This window comes from Physeter macrocephalus, chromosome 4 (assembly GCF_002837175.3).
Source record: "Physeter macrocephalus isolate SW-GA chromosome 4, ASM283717v5, whole genome shotgun sequence".
NCBI lineage: Eukaryota > Metazoa > Chordata > Mammalia > Artiodactyla > Physeteridae > Physeter > Physeter macrocephalus.
Window position 1 is genome coordinate 25,335,360 of NC_041217.1, and position 24,070 is coordinate 25,359,429.

At 36.5% G+C, this 24,070-nt stretch overlaps 1 protein-coding gene across 1 annotated transcript in view; it reads left to right on the top strand.

The window, feature by feature from the left end:
• LOC102984258 (kinesin-like protein KIF28P) overlaps window positions 1-24,070 on the top strand; it is an 85,135-nt gene that overhangs the window by 3,937 nt on the left and 57,128 nt on the right. The window contains 2 exon segments of the mRNA XM_028488120.2: window positions 10,045-10,239; window positions 20,620-20,823. Of these exon segments, the coding sequence (XP_028343921.1) occupies window positions 10,045-10,239; window positions 20,620-20,823 (399 nt within the window).

The following is a 24,070-nucleotide window of genomic DNA, read 5'->3' on the forward strand; positions in this document are numbered from 1 at the left end:
AGGTAGGTTTATTCCTAGGTACTTTATTCTTTTTGTTGCAGTGGTAAATGGGATTGTTTCCTTAATTTCTCTTTCTGACCTTTCGTTGTTAGTGTATAGGAATGCAAGAGATTTCTGTGCATTAATTCTGTATCCTGCAACTTTACCAAATTCATTGATTAGCTTTAGTAGTTTTCTGGTAGCATCTTTAGGATGCTCTATGTATAGTCTCATGTTATCTGCAAACAGTGACAGTTTTACTTCTTTTCCAATTTGTTTTCCTTCTATTTCTTTTTCTTCTCTGATTGCCGAGGCTAGGACTTCCAAAACTATGTTGAATAATAGTGGTGAGAGTGGACATCCTTGTCTTGTTCCTGATCTTAGAGGAAATGCTTTCAGTTTTTCACCATTGAGAATGATGTTTGCTGTGGGATTGTCGTATATGGCCTTTATTATGTTGAGGTAGGAGGTTCCTTCTATCCCACTTTTTGGAGAGTTTTTATCATAAGTGGGTGTTGAATTTTGTCAAAAGCTTTTTCTGCATCTATTGAGATGATCATATGGTTTTTATTCTTCAATTTGTTAATAAGGTGTATCACACTGATTGATTTCTGTATATTGAAGAATCTTTGCATCCCTGGGATAAATGCCACTTGATCATGGTGTATGATCCTTTTAATGTGTTGTTGGATTCTGTTTGCTAGTATTTTGTTGAGGATTTTTGCATCTACATTCATCAGTGATATTGGTCTGCAGTTTTCTTTTTTTGTAGTATTTTTGTCTGGTTTTGGTATCAGGGTGATGGTGCCTTGTAGAAAGAGTTTGGGAGTGTTCCTTCCTCTGCAATTTTTTGGAAGAGTTTGAGAAGGATGGGTGTTAGCTCTTCTCTAAATGTTTGATAGAATTCACCTGTGAAGCCATCTGGTCCTGGACTTTTGTTTGTTGGAAGATTTTTAATCACAGTTTCAATTTCATTACTTGTGATTGGTCTGTTCATATTTTCTATTTCTTCCTGGTTCAGTCTTGGAAGGTTATACCTTTCTAAGAATTTGTCCATTTCTTCCAGGTTGTCCATTTTATTGGCAGAGTTGCTTGTAGTAGTCTCTTAGGATGCTTTGTATTTCTGTGGTGTCTGTTGCAACTTCTCCTTTCTCATTTCTAATTTTATTGATTTGAGTCCTCTCCCTCTTTTTCTTGATTCTGGCTAAAGGTTTATCATTTTTTTTATCTTCATGGTTTATCAATTTTGTTTATCTTCTCAAAGAACCAGCTTTTAATTTTATTGATCTCTGCTATTGTTTTCTTTGTTTCTATTTCATTTATTTCTGTTCTGATCTTTAGGATTTCTTTCCTTCTTCTAACTTTGGGTTTTGTTTGTCCTCTTTCTCTAGTTCCTTTAGGTGTAAGGTTAGGTTATTTATTTGAGATTTTGCTTGTTTCTTGAAGTAGGCTTGTATAGCTATAAAATTCCCTCTTAGAACTGCTTTTGCTGTATCCCGTAGGTTTTGGATTGTTGTGTTTTCATTGTCATTTGTCTCTAGGTATTTTTTGATTTCCTCTTTGATTTCTTCAGTGATCTCTTGGTTATTTAGTAACGTAGTTTTAGCCTCCATGTGTTTTTTACGTCTTTTCCCCTGTAATTCATTTCTAATCTCATAGCATTGTGATCAGAAAAGATGCTTGAGATGATTTCAGTTTTCTTAAATTTACTGAGGCTTGATTTGTGACCGATGGTGTGATCTATCCTGGAGAATGTTCCGGGCACACTTGAGAAGAAAGTGTAATCTGCTGTTTTTGGATGGACTGTCCTATAAATATCAATTAAATGTATCTGTTCTATTGTGTCATTTAAAGCTTCTGTTTCCATATTTATTTTCATTTTGGATGATCTGTCTATTGGTGTGAGATGTTAAAGTCCCCCACTATTATTGTGTTACTGTCAATTTCCTCTTTTACAGCTGTTAGCAGTTACCTTATGTATTGAGGTGCTCCTATGTTGGGTGCGTATATATTTATAATTGTTATATCATCTTGGATTGATCTGTTGATCATTATATAGTGTCCTTCCTTGTCTCTTGTAACTTCTTTATTTTAAAGTCTATTTTATCTGATATGAGTATTGCTACTCCAGCTTTCTTTTGATTTCCGTTTGCATGGAATAAGTTTTTCCATCCCCTCACTTTCAGTCTGTATGTGTCCCTAGGTCTGAAGGGGGTCTCTTGTAGACAGCATATATATGGGTCTTGTTTTTGTATCCATTCATCAAGCCTGTGTCTTTTGGTTGGAACATTTAATCCATTCACGTTTAAGGTAATTATTGATATGTATGTTCCTATGACAATTTTCTTAATTGTTTTGGGTTTGTTTTTGTAGGTCCTTTTCTTCTCTTGTGTTTCCCACTTAGAGAAGTTCCTTTAGCATTTGTGGTAGAGCTAGTTTGGTGGTGCTGAATTCTCTTAGCTTTTGCTTGTCTGTAAAGCTTTTGATTTCTCCTTTGAATCTGAATGAGATCCTTGCCGGGTAGAGTAATCTTGGCTGTAGGTTCTTCCCTTTAATCACTTTATGTATATCATGCCACGCCCTTCTGGTATGTAGAGTTTCTGCTGAGAAATCAGCTGTTAACCTTATGGGAGTTCCCTTGTATGTTATTTGTCATTTTTCCCTTGCTGCTTTCAATAGTTTTTCTTTGTCTTTAATTTTTGCCAGTTTGATTACTATGTGTCTTGGTGTGTTTCTCCTTGGGTTTATCCTGTATGGGACTCACTGCACTTCCTGGACTTGGGTGGCAATTTCCTTTTCCATGTTAGGGAAGTTTTTGACTAGAATCTCTTGAAATTTTTTCTCTGGTCCTTTCTCTCTCTCTTCTTCTTCTGGGACCCCTATAATGTGAATGTTGTAACGTGTAATGTTGTCCCAGAGGTCTCTTAGGCTGTCTTCATTTCTTTTCATTCTTTTTTCTTTATTCTATTCTGTGGCAGTGAATTCTACCATTCTGTCTTCCAGGTCACTTATCCGTTCTTCTGCCTCAGTTATTCTGTTATTGATTCCTTCTAGTGTAATTTTCATTTCAGTTATTGTGTTGGTCATCTCTGTTTGTTTGTTCTTTAGTTCTTCTAGACCTTTGTTAAACATTTCTTGTATTTTCTCAATCCATGCCTCCATTCTATTTCCAAGATTCTGGATCATCTTTACTATCATTGTTTTTCCGAAGTCCTGGATCATCTTCACTCTCATTATTCTGAATTCTTTTTCTGGAAGGTTGCCTATCTCCACTTCATTTAGTTGTTTTTCTGGGGTTTTATCTTGCTCCTTCATCTGATACTTAGCCCTCTGCCTTTTCATCCTGTCTTTCTGTGAATGTGGTTTTTGTTCCACAGGCTGCAGGATTGTAGTTCTTCTTGCTTCTGCTGTCTGCCCTCTGGTGGATGAGGCTATCTAAGAGGTTTGCGCAGGTTTCCTGATGGGAGGGACTGGTGGTGGGTAGAGCTGGGTGTTGCTCTGGTGGGCAGACCTCAGTAAAACTTTAATCCGCTTGACTGCTGATGGGTGGGGCTGGGTTCCCTCCCTGTTAGTTGTTTGGCCTGAGGCAGCCCCACACTGGAGCCTGCCTGGGCTCTTTGGTGGAGTTAATGGCAGACTGTGCGGGCTCACGCCAAGTACTTCCCAGAACTTCTGCTGCCAGTGTGCTTGTCCCCATGGTGAGCCACAGCCACCCTCCACCTCTGCAGGAGACTCTCCAACACTAGGAGGTATGTCTGGTTCAGTCTCCCCTGGGTTCACTGCTCTGTCCCCTGGATCCCAATGTGCACACTACTTTGTGTGTGCCCCCCCAAGAGTGGAGTCTCTGTTTCCCCCAGTCCTGTTGAAGTCCTGCAGTCAAATCCCACTAGCCTTCAAAGTCTGATTCTCTAGGAATTCCTCCTCCCGTTGCCAGACCCCCAGGTTGGGAAGCCTGACATGGGGCTCAGAACCTTCACTCCAGTGGGTGGACTTCTGTGGTATAAGTGTTCTCCACTCTGTGAGTCACCCACCCAGCAGTTGTGGGATTTGATTTTGCTGTGATTGCGCCTCTCCTACCATCTCATTGTGGCTTCTCCTTTGTCTTTGGATGTGGGGTATCTTTTGGTGAGTTCCAGTGTCTTCCTCTCGATGATTGTCCAGCAGCTAGTTGTGATTCTGGTGTTCTCACAAGACGGAGTGAGAGCACATCCGTCTACTCCGCCATCTTGGTTTCAGGCCCAGGATGTCTGTACTCTTTAGCTATCATCCTTATTCCCCCAGTCCTAAACAACCATTAAACTAATCCCTGTTTCTGCATTTCCCTGGTCTGTACAATTTGTATAAATGGAATTATATAGTCTTTTATGACTGCCTTCTTTCACTCAGCATAATGTGTTCAAGGTTTATCCATGTTGTAGCATATGTCAAAAATTCATTTCTTTATGGCTGGATAATCCATTGTATGGATATACCACATTTTGTTCATCCATTTCTCAGCTATTTGGTGTCAGGGTTGTTTCCATCTGTTAGCTATTATGAATCATGTTGCTATAAACATTTGTTAACAAGTTTTTGTGTGGACACGTTTTCATTTGGTTATATACCTAGGCATGGAACTGCTGAGTCATATAGTAACTCTATGTTATCATTTGAGGAATTGCCACAGTTTTCCAAAGCAGATGCACCATTTTATACTACTACTAGCAGTGTATGAGGGTTCCAGTTTCTCTAATCCAGGCTAACACTTGTTATCTTACTTCATTATAGCCATTCTAGTTGGTGTGAAGTGGTGTCTCACTGTTTTGATGTGCATTTTCCTGGTGACTAATGATGTCATGCATCTTTTCATGTACTATTGCCTATTAGTATATCTCCCTTGGGGAAATGTCTGTGCAGATCCTTTGCTCATTTTTATATTTGGTTATCTTTTTATATTGAACTGTTCTTTATATATTCTAATACAATTTCTTACTGGATATGTGATTTGCAAATTTTCTCCCATTCAAAGGGTCATCTTTTCATCCTTTGAAACACAAAAGTTTTTATTTTGGAGTCCATTTTTTTAAAAAAATGTGCTTTTGATGTTATATCTCTCTTTGCCCAATCCAATGTCATGAAGATTTATGTTTTCTTTTTTAGTTTTAGCTCTTACATTTAGGGCTTTGGTCCATTTTGAGTTGATTTTTATATATGATGGAGGTAAGGATCCAAGTTCATTCTTTTGCATGTGGCCGTTGTGTTTTCCCAGCACCATTCCTTCTAAAGTCTATTCTTTCTCCATTTTGGCAGCCTTGTTGAAAATCAGTTGATCACAGATGTTTGGGTTTATATCTGGATTCTCCACTTCATTACATTAGTCTGTATGTCTGTCATTGTGCCAGTACCACACACACTTGATCACTGTTGGTTGTACTGAATTGTGAAGTTGGTGTGAATCCTACTTTTTTCTTCTTTTTAAAGATTGTTTTGGCTATTCTGGATGCCTGGCAGTTCCATATGAATTTTACAATCAGCTTGTCAATTTCTACAAAGAAGTCAGGTGGGATTCTGAAAGAGATTGCATTGAATGTTCATCAATTTGGGGAGCATTATCATAATAATGCCAAGTCTTTTGATCTATGAAATGGGGTGTTTTTCTAATTTTTAGAAACAATGTTTCAAATTCCCACAGTGTTTTGTAGTATTCAGAGTATATGTTTTGTACTTTTTTGTTAACTTTATTCTTAAAGATTTTATTCTTTTTGGTAGTATTAGAAATGAAATTTTCTTAATTTCCTTTTCAGATTGTTCGTTTAAAGTGTAGAGAAATACAGTTGATTATTGTATATTGATTTTACATCCTGCAAACTTACTGAACTCATTCTGATAGTTTTTAGTGGATTCCTTAGGATTTTCTAAGATCACGTCATCTGCAAAGAGCAATCATTTTACTTCTTCCTTTCCTATCTGGATGCCTTTTGTTTCTTTTTCCTGCCTAATTGCCCTGGCTAGATCCTCCAATACAATATTGAATAGTGATGTCAAGAATAGAAATCCTTGTCTTCGTCCTGATCTTAGGGGGTAATAGGCAGCCTTGACTATTAAGTGTGATATTAGTCGTGGGTTTTTCATGGATGCCCCTTCTGAGATTGAAGAAATTCCATTCTATTTCTGATTTGTTGAGTGTTTTTATCATGAAAGGGTGTTGGATTTTGTCAAATGCATTTTCTGCATCTTGAGATGTGTGATTTTTTTGGTTTTATTCTATTGATATGTATTACATTAATCATTATTTGAAAGTGTACCCAAGATTTGTTTTAATCAGGTATATTAAGGTGACAGATTTAGTGACAACTGCCTTATAATTCTCAAGAGAAAGGAGCATTCCACACAGCCACATGGGGAAGTATCAAAGTTGGTCAGAAGGCTGGAGAAAAGAATGCATGGCCCACAGCCTTATGATGGTTTCCACAGGAAGGAATGGGCAAGGCATGGTAGGCAAATTTGAGCAATCTTAGGATTGGACAGTTTGAGTAGCTTCCATGCGTGCAGCCTACTTTTCAGGTACCTGGCCCTGGGGTGATGTAAGGTGAGGAAAATATTGGCTTGGTGTGTGAGTTAGATAAAGGAGGTGTTTGGGATGTGGGCTTTGGGTTGGTTGGTTTGCATGAAAGGTAAGTTTTTTGCTATCTTTACAAATTCATTAGCCCTGGGAGGGACAATCTCTCCAGGCCCCAGGGATGTAGAATTTCATAAATATAGAAAATAAAAAACATGATCAATAGAATCATTTTCATATGTTAAACCAACCTTGTATCCCTAGGATAAATCTCATTTTGTTACGGTGTATAATTCTTTTTATATGTTGCTAGATTCACGTTGGTAATAATTTGTCGGGGATTCTTGCATCCATATTTATAAGAGATATTGGTCTGTAGTTTTATTTTCTTGTGATGTCTTTATCTGGATTTGGTATCAGGGTAATACTGGCTTCATAAAAATAAGTTGGGGAGTATTCCCTCTTCTATATTTTAGAAGAGTTTATGAAGAATTGGTATTAATTCTGTAAATGTTTGATAGAATTAAGCAGTCAAGCCATTTCTTCATGAGTAGTTTTATTTGTTGTTTTTTTACTACCATCTCTTCATTTGTTATAGGTCTATTCAGATGATTGTCTATTTCTTCTTGAGTCTGTTTCAATAGTTTGTGTCTAAGAATTTGTCCATTTCATCTAAATTATCTAATGTAATCAATTGTTTATACTATTCCTTTATAATCCTTCCTTTAGTTCTTTAATCTGGTTTCCTTTAGTTCTGTGAATATATTTATAATTGTTACTTTAAGTATTTTTCTGATAACTCCAGCATCTGGTTACTTCTGTTGCCTGCTTTTTTTCCAATGTGTAGGTCTTACTTTCCTATTTCTTTGCATGCCTCACAGTTTTTTAGGGAAACTGGACATTTTAGATAATATATTGTAACAAGCCTGGGTACTGGTCCTCCCACCCCTCTGTAACTTGTTATTGTTATTTGCTTGTTTATTTGTTTAGTGATTGGCTGGATTATTTTAGTTAAGTCTTATCTCCCACCAGGTTCTAGGTACTTTTGCTGTAAACTTCTTTGCCACAATCATTTTCACCACATAACTAGTTGGCCATAGGGTAATTTTGCCATAAAAAAAATAAAATAATGAAAAAGAAAAGAGGGACATTAAAAGACTATTTCAAAATACAAAATATTTGATTGCATTTAAGTTATGTGTAGATTCTTAGCAATACTGCACAAATAACTGATTTTATTTTGTGGCTTGTACCTAAAGCACTTATCTTTGAAGTCTTTCATTTATGGTATCATGCTTTTTTTTTTTTTTTTTACTTGTTGATTAGTCTTCTCATTTGGCATTGAACTTTTTTCATTTTCACTAAAATTTCTTCCTTCATTAAGAGAGGTATCAGTTCCCAAACACTAGGATACGTATTTGTAACTAAGCTTTGGTGTGTTGTGAAAGCCTCTACACTGTTGTTTGTTCTTGGCATATTGTCACATGTCCCTTGATAGGTGTTCCAAAGTTCTCTGGGAAATGTTTCAACCCTGTGCCTTTGAGGCCCTCAGCTTCTTTCTTCTCTAATGTAGTGTGTTTCAAAATAAGAAAACAGGGACTTTCCTGGTGGCACAGTGGTTAAGACTACGCACTCCCAATTCAGGGGGCCTGGATTTGATCCCTGGTCAGGGAACTAGATCCCACATGCTTGCTGCAACTAAGAGTTTGCATGCCACAACTAAGGACACCCCTGCCACAACTAAGGAGCCAGCAAGCCACAACTAAGGAGCCCACTTGCCACAACTAAGACCCGGTGCAACCAAATAATTTTTAAAAAAAAAAAAAAGAAAATCAAAACCTAAAAAGGTGGGGGGAGCACAAAAAAATTTTTAAATACCTTATTAAAAAAATAAGAAAACAAACTCTTGGAGCAAATAAATCATCGTCACTGGTGGTTAAAGCCTTCAGTAATGTGGATAACAGGAAGAAATGCTAATGCATTTAAACCAATTGAAAGCAAACTGTCAACCATTTAATTTTATCTGGCATGGCAGAATTGCTTTATGGCCAGTTAGTTATGCACCAAAAATATTTGTGGTGAAAATGTGTGCAGCAAATATGTTTATGGCAATGAAGCTTAATGGTGAAAATACCAAACATGCCCCCCAACCCCTACTTTTTTTGTTGCTCCTCAAGAAGACACAGCTTTGGGTATGCCCTTGTTACCCTGGGATGGTAACAGTTTTTGTAGGGCTCCCTTTCCCTCTTGACCACACCAAGCTGCAAACTCCAATGATAGTTGATTGATTGCTGTGTTGTTTTCAACAATGACATTGGGCATAAATTGCTCTACAAACTAATTCAATCAAATTCTGGTTCTTTTGAAAAGTTTAACTTCTGAGATCAGTGCTTGATATTTTTTTCAGTGTCCAGGTGGGTTCCTCCCCTGTAAACTAGAGGGCCTGTACTTTAACCTGTTTCTTGAATCTCCCAATTGCCTTTCATCACAGCCACCTCTGTTCTTAAGAGTGCCCTTAGGGTTGAACTTCTCTAAGGGGGCAAATGAAGTCAGTTCCTTTGGGAAGAGATTAGGTGCTATCTGCCCAGGCAAGATCTCTAAACCAGGGCTCTGGATTTGTGGGTGGGGACAACAGCAAGCTACTCTGTATGACACCCCTGCTCTAGAAGCCCAGCACTTGGTGAATGTAGAACAGCAGCCTGCAACCCTCTCAGTTTGTCTCTTTTGGTATAGAACGACTACCTCAGGAGCCAGGCAAGGGTGATCAGCACCCCAGTATTCTCAGCATGCTGCAACCAAAGTAGAGTCTCTGTTCCATGAGTGGAACCTAGGTAGAAGAAGGAACTCTCACCTCTCACCTATACTTACCTATACTTAGCCTCAGCCACAGGTAGATGGGGGCAAGGTGAGAAATGCTGATATTCTCCTCCTAGGAATAAATCCCTCCTACTGGGATCTGGGGAGAAAGGGAACCCTGTGTTCTTAGCTCTAGCAATCTGAAGTCATCTCTGCTTTGCTGAGCTGGCAATGGAGAGGGAAGGAATAGTCTTGCTTAAACAACACAAACTCTCCTTTCTTACCAAATTTTGATAGATTTTATTGAATAGATCTTTCTTCATTGGCTGTTTGCTTTTAGAACCATTTCCAGAGGCTTTAAATTTTTTCATTTTCATTTTTTTCATTAAAAATTTTCACCAGTTTTTCTGGGGAGTGGGACACTGGAGCTTCTTACATTGTCATGTTGGAAATGGATCTCTGATGCTATAGTTTATGCTATTAGTATAGTTGAGTGTTAGATATGCTATTCTCAGAAATTTAATATGACTAGAGACAAACCTTTTAAAATTTCTGAGGAAGTATAAGAGCAACTGTTGTCATAATAGCTGCTAAGAATAACATAATTAGAGAACAAAATGAATAAATGATAAGTTATTGGCTTAATTTCTTACTAGATGTAAAGACCTGAAAAACAATCAGATGACAGAAAAACTGTAACGATTGACTCTGAATTTGTAATTTGACTATAGAGAGAGAAGAATTCTGGGAGCAAATGTGTGATTTCCATGCATTCCAGGACCACTACCATTATACAAGGCCCTAAGAATCCAGAACATACGAAGACATTTACTTTTGACCTGGCATACTTGTCTCACAATGGATTTCAAAAGGATAAAGATGGTGTGTTTATTTCAGCTGATCCTAGCAGTAAATTTGCAGGCCAGGTAAGTTGCAGGCCAGGTAAGTTGCTTTAAAACAACTTCAATGGTAGTTTTTTTTAAAAAATAAAGTGTTAACAATATACCGGTACAATTATTTTTATGCAAGCATACTACAATATATGCTTCCATATGAGAGTTTGGTTTTAAATTTATTCCTTTTCATGTTAATCATGAGGTCCAAAAGTGCAGCTATTGTCTAAATAAATATTTAGACACTCAAGTCAGTTATTTTCCAATGTACTGACATATTTTGAAAAAGGAATGTCAGTCAAGTCAATTATATTTCCTTCTCTGAGATAAGCAAAATTGCACGGCACTCAGCATTTGAGAACTTTGGTTTATTGAGTATTTATCATATGCCATGCACTATTCTGCCTTAAAGTTGCTCACAATTTGCTGTAGGGAGACAGGCAAAAAAGTGCATTCAAATGTTAGTTTCTGTGATAAAAATATGTATGGGATACAATGGGGTACAAAGGAAAAATGGTCATTTCAATCTGGACAGAGCTCATTAAGCTTCTTGAATCTGTGGGTTTGTAATTTCCATCAAATTTTGAAAAAATTTCAAACAAAATTTCTCCAAGTATTTTTGTCTCTCCTATTCCTTCTGTGACTCTAGTTACATGTATGCTTGAGATTGTCCCATAGGTCACTGAGGTTCTTTTTTTTTTTTTTCTTTTTTAACATCTTTATTGGAGTATAATTGCTTTACAATCGTGTATTAGTTTCTGCTTTATAACAAAGTGAATCAGTTATACATATACATATGTTCCCATAGCTCTTCCCTCTTGCGTCTCCCTCCCTCCCACCCTCCCTATCCCACCCCTCTAGGTGGTCACAAAGCACAGAGCTGATCTCCCTGCACTATGCGGCTGCTTCCCACTAGCTATCTATTTTATGTATGGTAGTGTATGTATGTCCATGCCACTCTCTCCCTTTGTCACAGCTCACCCTTCCCCCTCCCATATCCTCAAGTCCATTCTCTAGTAGGTCTGTGTCTTTATTCCCATCTTGCCCCTAGGTTCTTCATGACCTTTTTTTTTTTCTTAGATTCCATATATATGTGTTAGCATACGGTGTTTGTTTTTCTCTTTCTGACTTACTTCACTCTGTATGACAGACTCTAGGTCCATCCACGTCACTACAAATAACTGTTACTGAGGTTCTGTTCACTTCCTCCCAACCTTTTGTCTCTGTTCTTCTTGTTTACGTACTCATCTTTAAAAATTCAGCCCAAATATTATAACCTTTGTTAAACCACCCCCCAAAATACTCTCTGTCAAGTAGGTCTAACTTCACAAGTGCACTGAAAGGATTTCAAGGATCTCCTGGGAATGCACTTTGAGAACCACTGCCCTAGAGTAATGAATAAAAAAATCAATCAACAAAAATATAACTAATGAGTCAAGTGTGGGGAAATGGAATTATGAAACAAACTCAAAATGTGGCAGGAAAAGAGGGAGAGAAAAAAACAGAGGAGATGAGACAAATAGAATACAAATAACAAGATGGCAAATTTAATGCCAACCATTGATTATTTTATCAAATGTAAATAAACATGCCAATTAAATGGTACAGATGATCAGATTTGGTAGGAAAAGCTGGATCCAACTACATCTGTTTACATAAACCCAATTTAAATATAAATAAATAGATATCCATGTAAACACTAAGAGAAAGAAAACTGCAGAGGCTATATTTACATCACACAAAGTGGACTTCACGACAAGGAATATTTCATAATGATAAAGTAATCAGTTCACTAAGAAGACATACTATCCTAAACGGGTATGTACCTAATAACAGAACTTCAAAGTACATGAAACAGAAACTGATAGAAATTGGAGAAATAGACAAATCTACAATTGTGATTGGTGACTTCATCACTCCTCTCTGAGTAACAGAACAAATAACCCCAAATCAATAATATTATAGAAGACCAGAACAATATCATCAACCTAACTGACAATTATAGAACAATTCCGCTACCCCCATTCAACCACAGCACTACACACTTTTTTTGAGTGAACATGGAACTTTCTTTATGTTAGATCATATTCTGGGTCATTAAACGAGTCTCAATAAGTGTAAGATAACTGAAATCATACAAATTACATTCTCCAACCACAGTGGAATTAAACTAGAAAGAAATGACAGAAAGGTATTAGGAAACTCCTCAGATATTTAAAAAATAGCAGATTTCTATACAATCCATAGGTCAGGGAATAAACCATAAGGGAAATTAGTAAATATTTTGAACTGAATGAAAATCAAAACATCAAAATTTGTGGGATGCAGCTATAGCAGGGCTTAGAGGAAATTTTATAGCATTAAATGATTATATTAGAGAAGAACAATCTCAAATCAACAGTCTAAGCTTCCACCTAAGAATTTAGAAAAAGAAGAGTATAGACAAAGCAAAAGAGGAAGAAATAAGAAAGATTAACTTAAGACAGTAAAATAATAGATAAAAATCTATTAAAACCTGGTTCTTTGAAAATAACAATAAAGTTGATAAACGTGTAGCCAAATTGATCATCAAGGAAAAAAAGATACAAAGTACCAAGATGAGAAATGAAAGAGAGATGTTACTTCAAATCTTACAGACATTAAAAAAATAATAAGAGAATATTATGAACAACTTAATGCTGATAAATTTAAAAACATAGATGAAATGGACACAGTCTACTGAAGTTCACACAAAAAGAAATAGATAACTCAAGTAGCTCTATATCTATTAAAGAAATTGAATTTATAGTTAAACTTCTCCCCCCAAAAACTAAGCCCAGATGACTTTTCTGTAAATTCTACTAAAGGAAGAAATAATGAGAATTCTGAAAAAAAAAAAAATCTTGTAGATGATAGAAGGACCATTCATTTTCTGAGGCCAATATTACACCAAAACCAGCCAAATACTACAAAAACACTACAGATCAATACCCTTCATAAACATAGGGACAAACATTGTTAACAAAACTTTAGCAAATAGAATCCAACAGTATATTTTTAAAAATACATTGTTGTCAAGTGGGACTTCTTTTCCTGGGAATGTGATCAGATGCAGAAAAAGCAATTGAGAAAACTCAACACCCAATCATGATAAAACTCTCAGCAAACATAAAATCGGAGGAAGCCTCCTAGAAATAAAACTTCCCTCAGTACATAGATAACATAACATTTGATGGTGAAACAATGAATATGTTGCCCCTAAGAATGGGGACAAGGCAAGGAGGTCCAATCTCATCATTTCTATACAACATCTACTGCAGGCCCTAGCCAGGGCAGTAAGTCAATTAATAGGAAGTGAATGATATGCAGATTGAAAATGAAGAAGTAAAACTATTTGCAGAAAACATAATTATCTATGCAAAAAACCCTAAGGAATCTACCCAAAAAGTGAAGAAAAAGCTATTATAGTGAATAAGTGTGTTTAGCAAGGTCAATATACAAAAATCGATAGTATCTCTCTATTCTAGCAGTGAACAATTGGAAATTAACATATTAAAATATTTACAATAACATCAAAAGCACAAAATACGTGCAAAATCTGTACACTATAAAACATTACTGAGGGCTTCCCTGGTGGCGCAGTGATTGAGAGTCCACCTGCCGATGCAGGGGACACGGATTCGTGCCCCGGTGTGGGAGGATCCCACATGCCACGGAGCGGCTGGGCCCGTGAGCCATGGCTGCTGGGCCTGTGCGTCCGGAGCCTGTGCTCCGCAACAGGAGAGACCACAGTAGTGAGAGGCCCGTGTACCACAAAAAACAAAAACAAAAACAAAAAAAACATGACTGAAAGGAAGACTTAAATGAATCAAAAGACTCAACATTATTAAGAAGTCAAATTGATCAATAGATTCAAAGAAATCTCAATCAAAATACCAGCAGTAATTTTTTGTAGAAATTGATACACTGTTTCAATAATTTACATGGAATTGTAAAGGACTGACAATAGCCAAAATTATTTTGAAAGAGAATAAAGTTGAAGAACTTAAACTCACTATAGATAGACCTACAGTAATCAAGACATTGTGGTATTGGCTAAAAGACAGAGATAATAGATCAATGGAACAGAATAGTGTCCAGAGACAGATCCTCATATACCATCAATTGTTTTTTTACAAAGGAGCTATAATAGGTTGAATAGTCTCCCCAAATTTATGTCCACCCAAAGCCTCAAAATGTGACCTTATTTGGAAACAAGATATTTTCAGATGTAATTAGTTAAGATGAGGCCATCCTGGATTAAAGTAAGCCACAAATCCAGTTCTTTTAAGAGGGAAATTTTGACACACAGATACACAGGGAGAATGCCATGTGACAATGGGGGCAGAGATTGGAGTGATGGAGCTATAAGCCAAGGAATGCCAAAAACTGCTGGGAGCAACCAGAAGCCAGGAAGAGGCAAGGAAAGATTCTTCCCTACAGCCTTCAGAGAGAGCATGGCATTGTCAATACCTTGGTCTTGGACTTGTAGCCTCCAGAACTGAGAGAGAATAAATGTCTGTTGTTTTTAGTCACCCAGTTTTTGGTAATTTGTTATGGAAGACCAAGCAAACTAATACAGGTGACAACATTCTTCAAAACTAAAGTCTTTGAACAAGTGGTGCTGGAGATATAGGATATCCGTATGGAAAAATATGAACTTTGATCCTTTCCTCACACCACATACAAAATGAACTCAAAATAGATCATAGACCTAACTTTTAGAGGTAAAATTATAAAACCTCTAAAAGAAAGGATAGGAGAAAATTGTAGTGATCTTGATTTGGCAAAGATGTCTTAGATAGGACACAGATCATGAAAGAAAATATTTGATAAATGAGACCCATTACAAAAACATTTTGCTCTTTGAGAGATACAAATAAGAACATGAAAAGGTAAGCCATAATGAAAGGAAATATTTGCAAAACATATATGATAAAGTACCCAAAATATATAATGAATTCTTACAACCTATGGGAAAAAAAGGAAGAAAAGTCAATTTTTTTTTTAAATGGCAGGGAATTCCCTAGTGATCCAGTGCTTAGGACTCAGTACTTTCACTGCTGAGGGCCTGGGTTCAATCCCTGGCCTGGGAACTAAGATCCCACAAGCCACATGGCATGGTCAAAATAAAAAGAAAATAGCAAAAAATTTGATCAGAGACCTCACCAACGGAGCTATATAAATTACAACATATCATAAAACCAATGAAAAAGTGTCCAACTTTATTAGTCATTAGGGAAATGCGAATTAATACCACAATACTACACATACATGAGAAATGACAAAAATTAAAAACAGTATCAAGTGTTAACATGCATAAATGGAACAACTGGAACTCTAATACAGTGCTATGGCCATGTAAATGATTCAGTTATTTTGGAAAACAGGCAGTTTCTTTAAAATTTAAGCATACATTTAACACATAACCCAGCAATTCGAAGAGAAATAAAAATATATGTTCTCACAAACACCTATATACAAACGTCCATAGCAACTTTATAAGTAATAGTCCCAAACTAGAAACTCAAATACCCATCAACTTGTGAATGGATAATAAAATTATGATACATTTATAAAATAGAATACAATTCAGCAATAAAAGGAATTAATGATTATATGCAACAACATGGATGAATCTCAAAGCATTGTAGTAGGTAAAAGAAGTCATATACAGAAGACTGTTCACTATACAATTCCACTTAAATGACAATTCTAGAAAAAACAAAACTATAGTTACAGAAAGTAAATCATCAGGGGCTGAAAGTGAGAGGAAGGGCCTAAGTGCAAAGGGGCACAAGAGAACTTTTAAAAAACCTTGATTGTGGTGGTTGTCACATGGCCAAATACATATGTCAAAACTTATGAAACTGTGTGCTTTAAACTGATGAATTTAGTCAATATTAATTTTATGTCAATAAAGAGTTTTTCCCAAGAAGAGTAAAATACCAAGGAATAAATGTAGCCAAGGAGGTGAAAGACCTGTACACTGAAAACTATGACACTGATGAAAGAAATTGAAGAAGACACAAATAAATGGGAAAGATATTCTGTGCTCATGGCTTGGAATAATTAATATAGTTAAAATGTCCATACTATCCAAAGCAATCTACAGATTCAATGCAATCCCTATCAAAATTCCAATGGCATTTTTCAAAGAAATAGAATGAAGAATCCTTAAATTTATATGGAACCATAAAAGACCCTGAGTAGTTAAAGCAATCTTGAGAAAGAAGAACAAAGCTGGAGGCATCACATGTCTTGGTTTCAAACTATATTGCAAAGCTATAGTAATCAAAACAGCATGCTATTGGCATGAAAATGGACACATAGATCAACAGAGTAGAGAGCCCAGAAATAAACCCATGCATATATGGTCAATTAATTTGCAGCAAAGGAACCAAAAACACACATTGGGGAAAGGACAGTCTTCAATAAATTGTGTTGAGAAAACTGGACAGCTACATGCAAAAGAATAAAACTTGTCCCATACCTTACACCACTTAAAAAAAATGGATTTAAGACTTGAATGTAAGACATGGAACCATAAAACTCCTAGAAGAGAACATAGAGGGTAAGCTTCTAGACCTCAGTCTTGACAATGATATTTTGGATTTTACACCAAAAACAAAAATAAATAAGTGGGAGTACCTCAACCCAAAAAACTTCTGTACATAAAGAAAACCATCAACGAAATGAAAAGGCAACTTACAGAATAGGAGAAAATATTTACAAATCATATATTAATAAAAGGTTAATATCTAAAATATATAAAGAATTCATATAACTCAATAGCAAAAAGAAATCTGATTTTAAAATGCACAGAGGAATTAAACGGACATTTTCCTCAAAGAAGGTATGCAAACAGCCAACAGATACATGAAAAGGTGCTCAACATCACTAATCATCAGGGAATGCAAATCAAAACCGCAATGTGGGGAATTCCTGGTGGCGCAGTGGTTAAGAATCTGCCTGCCAATGCAGGGGACACGGCTTCAAGCCCTGGTCGGGGAAGATCCCACATGTCGCAGAGCAACTAAGCTGTGCGCCACAACTACTGAGGCTGTGCTCTAGAGCCTGTGAGCCACAACTACTGAGCCCGTGTGCTGCAACTACTGAGCCCATCTGCCACAACTACTGAAGCCTGCATGCCTAGAGCCCATGCTCCACAAGAGAAGCCACTGCAATGAGAAGCCTGCACACCACAACGAAGAGTAGCCCCTGTTTGCCCCAACTAGAGAAAGCCTGCATGTAGCAACAAAGACCCAACACAGCCAAAAATAAATAAATAAATAAATTAATTAATTAAAAAAACCCCACAACGTGTGTCACCTCACACCCATTAGAATGGCCATCATTGAAAATGACAAGAGATAAGTGTTGGTGAGGGTGTGGAGAAAAGGGAACCCTTGTGCACTGTTGGTGGGAATGTAAATTGGTGCAGACACTATGAAAGGCAGTATGGAGGTTCCCCTCAAAATTAAAAATGGAACTACTATGTGATCCAGCAATCCCACTTCTGAGTGTTTATCCAAAGAAAATGAAATCACTATCTTGATAAGATATCTGCACTCCCATATTCATTGCAGTATTATTTACAATAGTCAAGACATGGAAACAACCTAAGTGTTCATCGACAGACGAATGGATAAAGAAAATGTATATATACATATATATACATACATACACAATGGAATATTATTCAGCCATAAAAAGAAGGAAATCCTGCCATTTGCAACACATGGATGGACCTCGGGGGCATTATACCAAGTGAAATAAGTTGGACAGAAAAAGACAAATACTATATGATCTCACTTACATGTGGAATCTTTTTTAAAAATGAACTTTTAGATACCAAGAACAGATTGGTTGTTGCCAGAGGCAGGGGTTAATGTTGGGTGTCGGGTTTGAAGGGGGTGGGGGTGGGACACGGATGAAATGGGTGAAGGTCATCAAAAGCTACAAACTTCCAGTAAGGTAAATAAGTGCTGGGGATGTAATGTACAGCATGGTGATATACAGGCAGACCTCATTTTATTGTGCTTTTCTTTATTGTGCTTCGCAGATACAGTGTTGTTGTTGTGGGGTTTTTTTCTTTTTCTTTTCTTTCTTTCTTTCTTTTTTTTTCAAACAAATTGAAGGTTTGTGGCAATCCTGTATCAAGCAAGTCTATTGGTACCATTTTTCCAACGTTGCTCACTCCGTGTCTCTGTGTCACATTTTGGTAACTCTCCCAATATTTCAAATTTTTCTTTCTATTTCTCATGGTGACCTGTGATCAGTGATCTTTGATGTTACTATGCAAAAAGATTATGAAGGCTCAGATGATGGTTAGCATTGTTGAGCAGTAAAATATTTCTAAATTATGATGTACACATTGTCTTTTTAGACATCATGCTATTGCACACTTAATAAATTACAGTATAGTGTAAACATAACTTTTATATGCATTGGGAAAAACAAAAACTTTTTGTGACTCACTTTATTGCATTATTTGCTTTATTGTGATGGTTTGGAACTGAACCCACAGTATCTCTGAGGTATACCTGTAGTTAACAATACAGTATTGTATATTTGAAAGTTGCTGAGAGAGTAGATCTTAAAAGTTCTCATCACAAGAAAAAAAATTGGGGGAATTCCCTTGTGGTCCAGTGGTTAGGACTCTGTGCTCTCACTGCTGAGGGCCCAGGTTCGATCCCTGGTTGGGGAACTAAGATCCCACAAGCCACACCACATGGCCAAAAAATTAAAAAACAAACAAACAAAAACTCTGAACTAAATTTATTCTGGTAATTATTTCTCAATATATACATATATCAAATCATTATGCTGTACATTTGAAACTAGTATAATGTTATATGTCAATTCTATCTCAGTTTTTTAAAAGATAGTTTTAAAAGACTGCAAGAGCTGTGCTGTAAGGAGACTTGATTAACTTTGTCAACAGCTTTCCCTCTCATCCTCCCTATCTTTTGTTGACCACCTATTAAGATACTGCAGAATTATAGTTTTACATACTGTAGTGTAGGAAAATGTTTCATGTAGTTGATTATACGATGAAGAGCAGGAAGAAACTAGAAATGTAGCTCTGTGACTTCTTGGCTTACCTAATATGCAAATCACTGACACCCAAAAGAGATTTCAATGGAAATCTGTACAGAAAACTCTACAGCTAACAAAATTTACAGAATGATTCTATTCTCTAAGATTTTGTTTATTTAATAAAATTCTATGTTGCTTGTTTGAAGTTTTCAATTCATAAAAATTGGCAATAAAAGCATTTCCCCCAAATCTCCAAATAGCACAGAGGAAAAAAAGATAGCAAAACCAGTTACTTTACTAAGCTTAGTGAGCACTCCTTAGGTTCAGCTAATAGCTCCTAAGTGGATATCTATTACATAAATACATTTTTCTGGTAAAAGTATGGTCTCAATGTTCTGGGAGACCCCTGGCCAGATTCCACATTTTAAGCCTAGAGCTCCCCTAACACTTATAGTGTAATACTTTTTATTCCTTTCTCATGAGAAATGAATAGTGTAAGAAAATTGGTTATTGCCTATTATCCTTATATAAATCACACTACGTTGGTATGTGCATCTTTCCCAGAAATAAAAATTATATAAATTACACAAATGTATATATTGCAACAAATGGAGTGTATAATGCTTACTTACTATTTTATTGATATTAGAGAACAGAAAAGAATATACACTTTGAAACAGCCTCAAATAAGAGAATTATTGCTGGCTATGGCAATAACAGGTAATATCTCTCATATTATAGATAACATAATAGATAATAATAGATAATCAGATGATAGATAATAAAAGCCGGACTGCATCTTCTCTTTCAAGCAATTGTGGGCACAAGCATCTGTGTCTGCCACTTAAAAACAAAGGGTGCACATGTATATGTGTGTGTTGGCTTCAGAACCACTAGGTCTTGTTAAAAAAAAAAAGAAAGAAGGTTCAGCAGCAGCGAGTTAAAATTAGTGTAGGAATTTTGTGACGTTGTTTGGATTAAAGAATACAGAGAAAGAAGAAAACACTTTGACTGGTCTGTGTCCCTTGGTGCCTTGAAATTTTTGTCTAATTGCTGAATTTTAAAGACCCAGCCCATGTTTTGTCAAGTCTATAAAATACTCAAATCCATTACTGATGAATACTGGCTAGTTGAAGATCCATGGTGATTTGTGGTCATCAGTGTTTTCCAAACTGACAAATCCCTTTTTGGTTGCCAGCTTTATTTCACTGGTTCTGAGACAGCATCTGAGTCATATTTCAAGTAAGTCATATGATACTAATTAAGGTGGAACTCACCAAAACCAGAATATTAGATTTTAAGAGTACTGTGAAAAGTCAGTGCTGAACTTGATGCCTGTGGTCTTCTTTCCAGAGAGATGTTTTCCACGATCTTGGCAGGGGAATTCTGGACAGTGCCTGGCAAGGCTATAATACTACTCTCCTGGCTTATGGCCAAACTGGTTCTGGAAAAAGCTATTCCATGATTGGGTTTGGGGCAAACAAGGGTATCATTCCAAATGTGTGTGAAGAGCTATTTCAAGCAATTGAGAACCCGGAGAAAAATCAAGAATACCAGGTATATATTATTCTAGAATCCCTTATTTAAGGAATTTTTTTTTTCATTTTGGAAATTCTCTGCCCCAATGAAAGTTATCGGCATCTCTGTTTTAGGATAATATTAATTTTCCATACCAAAATCTTTACATGATTACAAAATCAAGTTGTAGCTAAATAAAATGTTGAATTTTTCTGGTTCTATGGAGGCAAACCCAAGGAGATATTTTTAAAAGGCATTTTGAGTACCATAGAAACAGGCGTGCTGACAATAGCAAGGGATCATTGTTGAGGCTTATAACACAAAACCTTAGCTAACTCAAGTCTCTGGTTCCCTTTGCTACCCTCTCCTACCAAGGTTGTGGGTGTGTTATCATCTTAATTAATTTATTTTTATTTCTAAATAAAGAATGTTATTTTGTTTCTTAATTATCCCAGCATAGTTTCTTATGTGCCCTAGCATAGAAGGCCCAAGAAGGTGAAAGACCTGTGCACTGAAAGCTATAAGACACTGATGAAAGAAATTGATGAAAACACAGATAAATGGATGTACATCCTGTGTTCATGGATTGGATGAAATAATATTGTTAAAATGTCCATATTACCAAAAGCAATCTACTGATTCAATACAATCTCTATCAAAATTCCAATGGCATATTTCACAGAAGTAGAACAATTCTAAAATTTGTATATAACCACAAAAGATCCCAAATAGCTAAAACAATCTTGAGAAAGAAGACCAAAGCTGGAAGCATCACACCCTCTGATTTCAAACTATACTACAAAGCTATAATAATAAAAAACAGTATGGTACTGACACAGAAACAGGCACAGAGATCAATAGAACAGAACTGAGAGCCCAGAAATAAACACAAACACATATGGATGATTAATTTATGACAAAGGAACAAAGAACATGCAATGAGGAGAGGACGGTCTCTTCAATAAATGGTGTTGGGAAAACTGGACAGCCACATGCAAAAGAATGGAATTAGACCACTATATTACACCATACACAAAAATTTACTCAAAATGGATTAAAGACTTGAATGTAAGTTTTGAAACCATAAACATCCTAGAAGAAAACATAGGCAGTAACCTCAATGAAATCAGTCTTCGCGATGTTTCTGTGGCTCTGACTCCAAAAGCAAGGGAAAGAAAAACAAAAATAAACAAATGAGACTAATAAAACAAAAAACTTTCTGCACAGAGAAGGAAACCATCATTAAAATGAAAAAGCAAATAAAAAGAAATGAAACTGAGTTATTTGTAATGAGATGGATGGACCTAGAGTCTGTCATACAGAGTGAAGTAAGCCAGAAGAGAAAAACAAATACCATATGCTAACACATATATATGAAATTAAAAAAAAAATGGTCATGAAGAACCTAGGGGCAAGATGGGAATAAAGACACAGACCTACCAGAGAATGGACTTGAAGATATGGGGAGGGGGAAGGGTAAGCTGTGACAAAGTGAGAGAGTGACATGGACATATATAGACTCCCAAAGCTAGTGGAAAGCAGCAGCATAGCACAGGGAGATCAGCTTGGTGCTTTGTGATGACCTAGAGGGGTGGGATAGGAGGATGGGAGGGAGGCTCAAGAGGGAGGGGTTATGGGGACATATATATACATATGGCTGATTCACTTTGGTGTACAACAGAAACTAACACAGTATTGTGAAGCAATTATACTCCAATAAAGATCTATTTAAAAAAATGAAAAGGCAACCTACTGAATGGGAGAAGATATGTGCAAATCATATATCCAATAAGAGGTTAATATCCAAAGTATATAAAGAACTTATACAACTCAACAGCAAAAAAAAACCCCAAAAAACCCTATTTAAAAATGGGCAGAAGACCTGAAAAAGCACTTCCAAAGAAGATATACAGATGACCAACAAGGACATGAAAAGATGTTCAACATCACTAATTATTAGGGAAAAGAAACTCAAAACCACAATGAGATATTGTTACCAAAAGTGGGGTACAGCTGCTCACTTCTCAAAAGCCAACAAAGGGACAAGGTTGGTAGAAAAGAAAGTTTGCTTTATATTTCAGAGGCTGGCAACCTGTGGGGGAGGGTGGACTCCTGTCCAAAGGCCGACTGCCACCAACAGTCAGTGGGCAAGAGCTTTTACAGGGAATGTAGAGAGGGGGCTACATGTAGAAACAGTAGTGTCAGCTCTGACAGTCATCTTGAAATTGGTCGTGTGGTGATCTGATCAGCATCATCTTGATTGTTTTAAGTATGGTTAATCTTCAGTTCCAGTTTCGGTTTGTTCCCTTTTTTTTGAGGCCAGTTCTCAGAATGGTGGCAGCTTTTGTCATGGCTACAGTCTGGTCATCATGCGGTTAACTTCTTCCTCATGGTGGGGTTTTTAGTATCTATAAGACAGCTAAAAGGATATGGCTCAGAATATTATCTACAGCCCTTGGAAAGGAACTAAATGTCCTTGACTATGCTTAATGACTAAATGATTATTTAGTCTTGTTGGACTGTTAAATTAAATTTAATTTTTTTATACAGCGGGTTATTAGTTATCCATTTTATACATATTAGTGTATATATGTCAATCCCAATCTCCCAGTTCATCACACGACCACATCCACTTTCCCCCCTTGGTGTCCATACGTTTCTTCTCTACATCTGTGTCTCTCTTTCTGCCTTGCAAACTGGTTCATCTGTACCATTTTTCTAGATTCCACATATATGTGTTAATAATATATGATCTTTGTTTTTCTCTTTCTGCCTTACTTCACTCCTTTTTATGGCAGAGTAATATTCCACTGTATACATGTACCACATCTTCTTTATCCATTCGTCTATTGACAGGCGTTTAGGTTGCTTCCATGACCTAGCTATAGTAAATAGTGCTGCAATGAACATTGGAGTACATGTGTCTTTTTGAATTATGGTTTTCTCTGGGTATATGTCCAATAGTGGGATTGCTGGGTCATATGGTAATTCTATTTTTAGTTTTTAAGAAACCTCCATACTGTTCTCCATAGTGGCAGTCTCAATTTATATTCCCATTAACAGTGCAAGAGGGTTCCCTTTTCTCCACACCCTCTCCAGCATTTGTTGTTTGTAGATTTTCTGATGATACCCATTCTAACCGGTGTGAGTTGATACCTCATTGTAGTTTTGATTGCATTTCTCTAATGGTGATGTTGAGCAGCTTTTCATGTGCCTCTTGGCCATCTGTATGTCTTCTTTAGAGAAATGTCTATTTAGATCTTCTGCCCATTTTTTGATTGGGTTG